The sequence below is a fragment of the Trichoplusia ni genome, chromosome 6 (genome assembly GCF_003590095.1).
Source record: "Trichoplusia ni isolate ovarian cell line Hi5 chromosome 6, tn1, whole genome shotgun sequence".
Classification (NCBI taxonomy): Eukaryota; Metazoa; Arthropoda; class Insecta; order Lepidoptera; family Noctuidae; genus Trichoplusia; species Trichoplusia ni.
This window is the reverse complement of record NC_039483.1, coordinates 16,949,479-16,958,889: the sequence shown is the minus strand read 5'-3', so window position 1 is coordinate 16,958,889 and position 9,411 is coordinate 16,949,479. Positions and strand designations below refer to the sequence as shown.

The window sequence follows — 9,411 nt, the reverse complement described above, 5'->3', positions numbered from 1 at the left end:
TATTACCATAGTATCGTAAAGAAAACAAATCACTGAAATAAATACTACATTTATTGACAACACGATACCAATAAAACCAGCTAGCTACCTCTTGATAAACTTACATAACAATAATTTACAATCAGTCTTCCTCACTCCAATCGTTCCATTGAATCAAACCTGTGGCATTGGTGCTGGGTACGGTACCACTATGACAGGTACGGGAGCATTAGAGAGCCGCTTGACATTACCAACACCAGCTGGTGGGTTTTGAGGCCTGAACCATCCTCCAGTCAGAATGCTAGTAATCCAGGATATGGTATCAGGTACATTCACTTCAATAGGTAAAAAAGGAATGTACGAAATAATTTGGCCGATCGAAAATCTACCTTCATCCGGAAGGTATACGACTGCATTTCGTGTTTCAGCTTCCGTAGCTTTTGGAATAGCATCAATGACTACGGCGTCTTTGCCTTCATCTATATGGCCAGCGTTTATTTTGAGACTGTTATTCTCTGGTTCGTTTAGGTTTACATATCTGGTGTCTGCATCTGATTTGGGTGCGGCGTTTGGCAGAAGGAACATTAATGGCTGTTGTGGATATCTGAAAGATAGTAAGGATATTGTTATTCTTAATGCTTTAATTTTAATACTAAGAGTAGAAGAATAGATCACATGGCCGGATAACTACCTCTTACGAGTTTAATTATTTAGATATTTGCTGCAAACTTGGACATTAAATTAATTAAAGCTGTTATTATTATCATCTCTCCATTCATCGATTCATGTTCACATCTTGCTCTTGTACAGAAGTAACTCCTATTAATATTACCGTACTTTAGGCAAACAAGACAAAGTTTTTATATAAATTGAAGCTTCACCTTCTCGAAATTGAAAAACTAGATGACATTCTCTTTTAGTGCTCCTTATTTTTTTTATAAATGAACTTATAATAAAAATTGTTTTAAATGGTTGACTAACTATTCGTACCGTACTTTAGCATGAACATAATTAGACAAACAACATTTTTAAAGGGGGTAATGAGATGGAATTTTTTGGGTACATTTTTTCCTGCTTAAACATTCTTAACGTAGGCCTTATAGTGTGACAAATTGTGGAATGTGTTTGTGTGTAATCTAAGAAACCGCGCCTCTCGACTTGTTAGTACAGTTTCATTGAAAAAATAGACTAACAGTACAACAACAAATATTAGTTTTTAGCTCTAACCCCAGGTATCTTTGAAGACTACAAAAGTGAATTTATTGCAAGACTTACGACCGAACAGAGTATTTATTTTAATCTATACATGAACAAAACTCTTCTTTAGCTTTGTAATATACTTATATGTATTATAAAGCTGAAGCGTCTGTTGGTTAGTTTGAACGCCTTTATCTCAGGATCGATAAAAAAAACGACTTTAGACTGTCTATTTAATGAAAAAGGCTATGTGATACCTATATATAATCACGCTATTATTGTTAAGCGCAAAGTAATTAAATATGTTACAAAAATGCGAGTGAGAAGATGCGAGTCCCCTAAAACTACAACTTCGATTAAAAAAATAGTATCTTCATGTCAACGTAGACGAAGTTGCGCCCAACAGCTTAGCGATTATTGCATTATTTGTTTGAAATTCAATAGTTTCAAATTAACATAGTTCGTTTTCTTAAAATTGTTCACAAAAGAAACTTTCATTTGAATTTTCCAAGAGAGTACTTACGCAGAAGGAGCTTGCATATTTGGCACCATGTTCTTCAGGAAAGGCAGTTGAGGCTGCATCCCGTACTGCATTGGCATGACTTGCAGCTGTACTGGAGCACTAAACATCGCAGCGATTTGTAAGTACAACACTACTACCACCTTGTAACTCATCTTCACACAGTTCTTCATGACGTCACAATATCGTTTTCTATATGATTTGTTTACTTATCTCCGATGTTCTCAGTAGTCTTCTTGGTCAGAAGACTAAGAGGTTGAATGTCTGTTATCAAGTTTTCTTCAAATATCTATGTCACGCGTGATTCCTTATCGATTTGATACAGGATGAATGCACTATTTCTAAGCCCCACAGCACAAGAAATTCGAAATTTTATTTCAAATTTTTCTTTTTAATTATTAGACAAGGAAGTGCGGTAACGTCCGTTTGTCTTGCGGTAAGGATGTGTATGTATGTTTGTGCGTTCTGCCGGCTGTTATTATTCATTCTGTGACAGCGACCTACTGACTGTAAGCCCTGACCTTGCGGCCATTGCTTTCTTTTTTGGGGTTCATTGTTATAAAAGGTGCGTTAATAATTATAATACCAATTATCATTTTGTTTTCGTTCCAGTAGAATGAACCCTTTCCCTTCTCATTTTCACTAGTAAGCAGGTTAATTTTACTAACACGATTTATTTAATTGTAGAGTCCTTTAATGCCAGTAAAACCTCTAGTAGTCTTCTCGATGATGTATAAATTTTTGTCGCAATCACTGCATAAAAATGGTTACCACAAATTTAAATTCACTGTGCAAATTTTATCCGATCAGATTCCCGTTACTTCAGACAAAATAATCCAGGAACCGATAAGAAGTCTTACTTTACGCAGCTGTCAAGTTGAAAAACATGCGATCTACGTGAAAGTTATATAAAAGAATTACGAACTACGGTAAGAATAGTAATCGCACTCCAAATCAATAAAGAAGTTTGCAATTCGATTTAAGTGTAACAACTTTTGGACGTGTAGACCCGACTTGGGGAAAGAAAGGGTTAAATAAATTCCGCGAGTATCTACTAGGAGTCATTGTATAATTTTTTCTTTTTGTTTTGAGCCAGACAATGGTGTCTTCCGACTAAGCAGCAGTTAGACATAATAATATTTATCCTTATTTAAATTTAAATTCAAAAACATTTGAATGAGGATATTATGTTATAGAGACGCTCGTGCCTAGTAACGCAAGAGTTATTCATCACTCAGCACTGTTGGTCCGTGAATGGGTTACCATTTATCGTCGAAACTAGTTCCTCAGTATTCAGAAGGCACGTTCAGGTGTGATTTGTACGTCTTTGCCCGTCGTTAAGGAGATTTGATTTAGAAGACGTCTCCCCTCTGACGACCTGATCTTCTCTGACACTGGTACTTAGTTGCTAAAAATTAAGATGGATAGCACCCTGATTTGGATATTAAGTAGTTGTTACGGTTGTCAAGTTATGATATGAAATTGTTGATTGAGGCGAGACGGGCTGGTTCCATGTATCTCAGAACAGAGAATCGTGGAAGGATTTTTGGATTTCCTTTGCACAGCAAAGACAGAGTGGCCTAGATAAAAAAAAACTTGTAGGATAACGATTCGAATAAAATATTTTGAACTACAAGAAAAGTTTCAACATGTCGATTAAGAGACAATATAAAATATACTATGGTTAATGTGTGTATTTTGGTTCGGATGCGGGATCCCACTAATACTTTAGGCATACAAGTGTGTTTGCAAAAGGTGAAGGAAAATATCTCGTGAATTAGTGAAATATTACATTTAAATAGTGAAAAAAATAAAGAGATATCTAATATAATAACCAAGTATTTTTGCAACACTCCGTATACATTTTAATCGATTCCTTATCTTTAGCAATATTTCAAATACTTACAACATATTCTCTTATGGATGTTTCTATCTTCCAACAGACCATCACTACTGTTCTTAATAGGATTTCATACAATCACATGAGCATTAACATTTATTACATTAAGTATATTATGAGTACTTAGTTTTGAAATTAATAGGTACTAATTACAAATGTGTATGTAATCATTGTAGTACCGTTACATTTCATTACAACTTAAGAAAACAGTTATACAAGTGACAAATAGTATAATTGACTATAATTTTCAAACGGAATAATTATGGTAATTTGTAATTAGTGAAGAATGGTAATTTTTGAATAGGTGCTATGCAAAACTTCTTATGCCTGATCGGATTTTAGTTTGTTGCCCTCTTCATAACTTCCTCTACAAAAGCTGTATCTTTGAGATAGAAAATGGTTTGAGCTTGTACTTTCTTTACGAGATCGGTGAAGGAAAACATCCTCAAACATCAAGCATGGATCCAAATAATGGGACATGGAATACCCAACACCCAGCGAGTTAGTGGTGATCAATGCTCAAATCTTCTGATCAGGTAGGGAGTTGCTCCATACTGTAAATGATGCTGAATACAAGTGACTCCAACATAGTTTTCGATTATGCAGATTATGAAGAGTTAGAGGTAGAACTAGAGGTATATTAGGCGAAGATTTTTTCGTTTATAGTACAGTATTATGGCTAGTTGAAAAGTGGATATTTTGTTGGCGTACTTGAAGGTAATCAACGAGCAATTTCATTTGACTACCAACGAAATATAAAAAAAGAAAAACACTTGAATGCCCTTAGTTTAATTGCAACAAACAATCAAATACATAACTTCTTCATGTAATGCTCATATTTTAACCTATAAAGAAAAAACATCCTCTTACGAAATTATTACACAAGTTTAATTCTACTAAACTAGATGGCGCTAGTAACTCGATAATGATCTGGTAACTAATTGTAGGCTCAGGAACGGGTTCCATGATGATCATGTTGCCGAACAAATAAAGGTAGACAGTAATGAGTTGAGTCTCTGATGCAAGTTTATTGAGCCTAATGATACGTCCGTATAAAGCGTTTCTATCATTATTTGTAATGCGATTATTGATTGGGAGCTTTTCAATTAGTACATACGCATTTTGTGTACGATGCTTGGTAGAGTCTATAGCGAGTTTTTTCGTGAAGGATCAAAAGGATTTTTTGTGTGGTGATTTCTCAAACATTCAAGTCCCAGGCATAAATAATTCCCGACTCTAAACAAGTATTTCAGAATCCCTCAAATTTTGGTCCTGTGCGGGGATTGAACTCGCGACAAGTCGCTCACAGTGCATCTAGCGTAGTGACTCTCCATTCTGCTAAGTGTGCATTTTTTATTAATATTTTATATGAGGCATCGGAAGAGATATAAACGGGTAGATTACAGTGGAGTGGTATGATTTCTAATGTGCACAGACTTAATTGATTTTCAATGGAAATTTACTTCTCGGGTAGCTGGAAGCTAGAAACATAAGATAAGCAAGAGTTAGTTATAGAGTTCAATGCAAGATATGAAAAACTAAGTGGCATAGCAAACAAAAATCAATTTCGTTGTCAAAAAAAATATTGATATCGGATTTCTACTTGTCTGTAACTATTTCTCGGTATGTACAAGACAAACCAAAAAGTTCACATATCTCTTCATAAATTGTCCAAGACTTGACGTTTGCTATGCAAGAAATTATAATGCATGATGCGTGCGTGCAGCGTCGGGTGCGTATTCTCAGATACCTAGAGTCCGTTATGTGCAGTTGCTTCTTACTGTTCGTGTATTATTCCTGGTATTACATAAGCGATTATACGTTACTGGTGCAATGCAAATGTTGTTTTAACGAGAGGGACCAAATACTGTATAGTGTGTTGGTTAGCTAAATAGATATTTTTAGTTGATTGTTTCTTTGCTCTTCTATGACTGGATTTTGGATTTTTTTAAGTGTCTGATAAACAGCATACTTTAAATAAAAACTTTTGATTTGACTTCCTTTATTCCTACTTACTTTCGAGTTCCTTAAAATGAAAATCGAAATCGAAAGTTTGGTGTTTTTGGGCACATAAAACATTGTTACTATATTGTCTTTAGGTACGCTAAAAGCTTGCAAGAAAGAATAGTTAGAATCTTTGCATCACTGTAAGTGGCACTGGTTATAGGAATTGAGTTAAAGATAAAAGTGCGTATTCTGAAGGTACAATAAAAATAAGTAAGCTTTTGTATCCAAATATAAATACTTTTCTAAAGAAATAAACGGTAATCTGGCTTCATTTTAATTACGACGAAGCGGCGAACATTTATTCACAAGAATCAATTCTTAAAAAAATATATGGCGAGATAAAGATGGAATTTGCTCCACCTCACTCGCAGGCTTTCGCCTGCAATAAGCTTACTGCATTAATATGAAATATTAAAATTGTAAATATTCCTTTCGTCATAATCACTAAAAAGAAAAATCACATTCGAAATATCTCCTCTATACTTTCAATATAATTTCATTAAAACTATTTCCTACAGGCCTTCACTTGACCGATGTTAAGTAACCTCAAGTACCGTTAATACGTGAAGCATTAGCTTATCTCGATATTATCATAATGTGGCCCTTCCTTTTCCATCGTACTTACTCCGAGTAATTACTGGCCGGCACTGGAAACTGCGATATTAGCTCTTGATATCCGGGATGACGTTGTGTAATACTTAGATATTAAATTTTATTGGTTTGGGCCTTTAACTCTATATGAGGTTTGAGATATTGCTGGAGCTATAATCTAGTATATAAAGAAAATATTTATAAGGGCTTTTCTGACTAGTCAAAAAGTAATTTGTTAGCTGTGAATGGTCTGCGTTATTATTTACCGTTTACATTAAAAATGATCCCACGGGAACATAAATCCCGTCATTCTTATAAAAACTATAATCATGAAACTGAAGCTTTAAATACCGAAATGTAAAAAAACGGAATCTAATGCTCATGATGAGAGTTTTCTTTTGTTTTGATTTCAGATTTTATTATTATTATTTTTCTATTCTCAAAACCCTTTTTACCACATTACTCATAATAATATTTCAAACTTCACACAAGTCTATCTAGTCTTAAACTAATCAGATTAATGACACTTAGACACTCAATTATGGGATGGGAATCGAACCCACAACCTTCGGTATAGCAGTCAGGGCCTCTAACCACTAGACTCTAGTGACGATGTCATAACCTATTTATGCTACTAGCTGTTGCCCGCAACTTCGTCCGCGATATCAGTAGTAGTAATGATTTATACCTGCCCTGTGTTTTCCACATTTTCCATTGTATCTTCGCTCCTTTTAGTCGCAGGGTGATGGTATATAGCCTAAAACCTTCCTTGATGAATATTGAATAGTCTATTCAATACAAAAATATTTTTTCAATTTGAACCAGTTCCTGAGATTAGCGCGTTTAAACAAACAAACTCTTCAGCTTTATATATTAGTTTAGATGACAGAACTTGATACAGACCTCTTTAACAATGTAATACATAACCTCCTTCGTAACCACGGTTCCCGAGTTATTTGGTTTTCTTTGTAACTGCTCCTCCCGTTAAAGCATTGCGGTTATTGCGTTGCTTATCTGTAACCGCAGCGATGCTGTTTTGTTATTTATTGCTAACTGTTACAGGGCTTGTGAGTTTATAAGCTTTATTGTTTGTTAGGTTGTGTATATTTGATACAAGTTTCAAATGTAAATTTTTCGATTTCCATGCTCCCATAGTAAGTGTGTTTAAATAAAACTCTAATCATCAAAATCATCAATCAATCATATCTCAATAACGTGTTTGAATAATAAGTTTTTCCTTTCTGGAAAAACCAAGAGCAAAGTTTGGTCCTTGAATACAAAATTACTATCAGCTGATCTATGGCCCAATAAAAACGAGGAATGTTAATAAGTCACCGCCGTCTGTCTTTACAGCTATCATCAGGCTGTATCTCAATAGCAAGGTAGCTAAAATTATTAAGGATTTTATTTTCTGTAAAAACAGTCGTTGGTACGGTGATTTTGATGGGTGTTGTTTCTAAAACTTATTTTCTTCTGCCTATTAAGACTGCAAATACACAAGTTTATTTCAAGTGTTAACATAAGGGTAACCTTAAACATGGCAATGGTTTTTAGTGATTTGTAAAAAGTTAACAAATTGTGTAATTATTCTGCATGGTCAACAAGAAATGAAACCTTTTTTCAGTTTAATTGCCGATGTCCAGCAAGATTTTGACAGAATTACCAAGCTATCATAGTACACACATCACTGACATTTAAATTAAGCACTAAATCAATCTACATCTGGCAATGAGAACTTTAAATTTAATGGGAAAATGCATCCAGCCTGTAAAGCAATCTAATAAAAGTAAAATAATATATACAAGAAAAAAAAAGTACGTGAAAAGTAATAATAAACTATAAAAATTTCATAGCTAGGCCAGACTCGACTAGCTGAAAAGGAGAGTCGAAAGATAAGTATAATTTAGTAAAATAATTTATTACGATATCTAAACCTTAATGATATGGCAAGAATAAACACAATAAATAATATTACGACTTTTACTTAACGACTATATTAAATTAATAAATGCAGAACTTATATCACAAAACTAATACTACCGAACCAAATATACAGAAGTGGCGATGTTTTGACAATCAACAAATCGATTACTCGTAGAAAAACATTAACAACACGCTACATCACTAATATTATTAAGAAAATATTATTTATGTAACTGTAAGTAGAACGCTTTACAATATTGTCGTACCTATTTACTGTTCCATGGAAACGGTTTTTACGCTTTTTTGGTCGAAACCACTAAAACTTGGTCTTCTTACTTCGGCTTGTCATCGGGCTGGCCGTCGTCAACCACCATGTCTATTTCAACTTCGTAAGTACCTGGCTTAGTACGTGAGGGCCGCACCACGATACCAGGCATTTTTGGTTCTTGCATTCCGTCAACTTCATTCTCAGCGTTGTTCCCCATAGGCACCACTCTTGAAGACATGCCGGTTGAGGCGCCGTTAGCCTGCTCCTGCGGCAGCTTCACTGACATCAAACCTTGGAAGCGCTGGACGAACATCTCCAGTATTGGCCCAAACCTGGATACTCCGTCTGTAGACAGCAGGAATCTGTCGCTCGCTCCTTCTTTCGGCCGTAGCACAAACATGTTGAAGTTGAGGGTTTTCTTGACCGGCCGGGCCGCTGCCTGTGTGGCGCAGGCTATAGCGACGAGTACGAACAGAGCCCGGGGTGACATAGTGTTACAGTGAGTTCGCGAGGCGGTAGCGTGCGCCCACGGCGACGAAAGACTCCACACTGCGCCAGTTGCGTTTTTGCCGCGCATCTAAGCCAAGATAACGGGTCCACGGCAAAAAGATCATAATTGCCTCGCATCGTACCGAACGCCTGATAATTGCAACGATCTCTCGACACCTTTCCTTTGGAAAGCGATTCCATCTTAATTCTAGTGAGTCATCATTATCTGATGCCAAAATTTGATGATCTGCGTTGATGCGTGTTGCTCACAACATTTGTTTCGACTGAAGTGTCCGCGTACACAGCGATAGTTCAATCTCGAATGGTTTTCATTCAACCATTAAAATGTAAATAAAAAGACGTTTGTGTGATGATGTCAATGCGGTGCGACTGTAGTGGATCTTATTCTAAAGCTTTAAGGACTAGTTTTGAATGTAAAAAAGTTGTGTACTATGCACATTAATGCACATGTAGTTTTAAATCATATTTACAGACATCAATCATAATCAACTCTTGCATGTGATTGATAGTAATATA

The 9,411-nt window shown here is 35.4% G+C and overlaps 1 protein-coding gene across 1 annotated transcript; it reads right to left on the bottom strand.

The window, feature by feature from the left end:
• Positions 1 to 33: 33 nt before the first annotated feature.
• LOC113495076 lies at positions 34 to 2,059 on the bottom strand. The gene is made up of 2 exons (XM_026873671.1): positions 1,700 to 2,059; positions 34 to 583 (listed from the first exon to the last, which is right to left on the bottom strand). The coding sequence occupies exons 1-2, from the start codon at positions 1,867 to 1,869 to the stop codon at positions 154 to 156; spliced, it is 600 nt and encodes a 199-aa protein (XP_026729472.1). The 5' UTR covers positions 1,870 to 2,059; the 3' UTR covers positions 34 to 153.
• Between the last annotated feature and the right edge of the window lie 7,352 nt (positions 2,060 to 9,411).

Bases quoted from the DNA above. Each gene is read 5' to 3' on its own strand.
- LOC113495076 (XM_026873671.1), bottom strand. From the start codon at position 1,869: ATGAAGAACTGTGTGAAGATGAGTTACAAGGTGGTAGTAGTGTTGTAC. The intron at 584-1,699 runs GTAAGTACTCTC...ACTATCTTTCAG, and splicing joins AATATGCAAGCTCCTTCTGC to ATATCCACAACAGCCATTAA.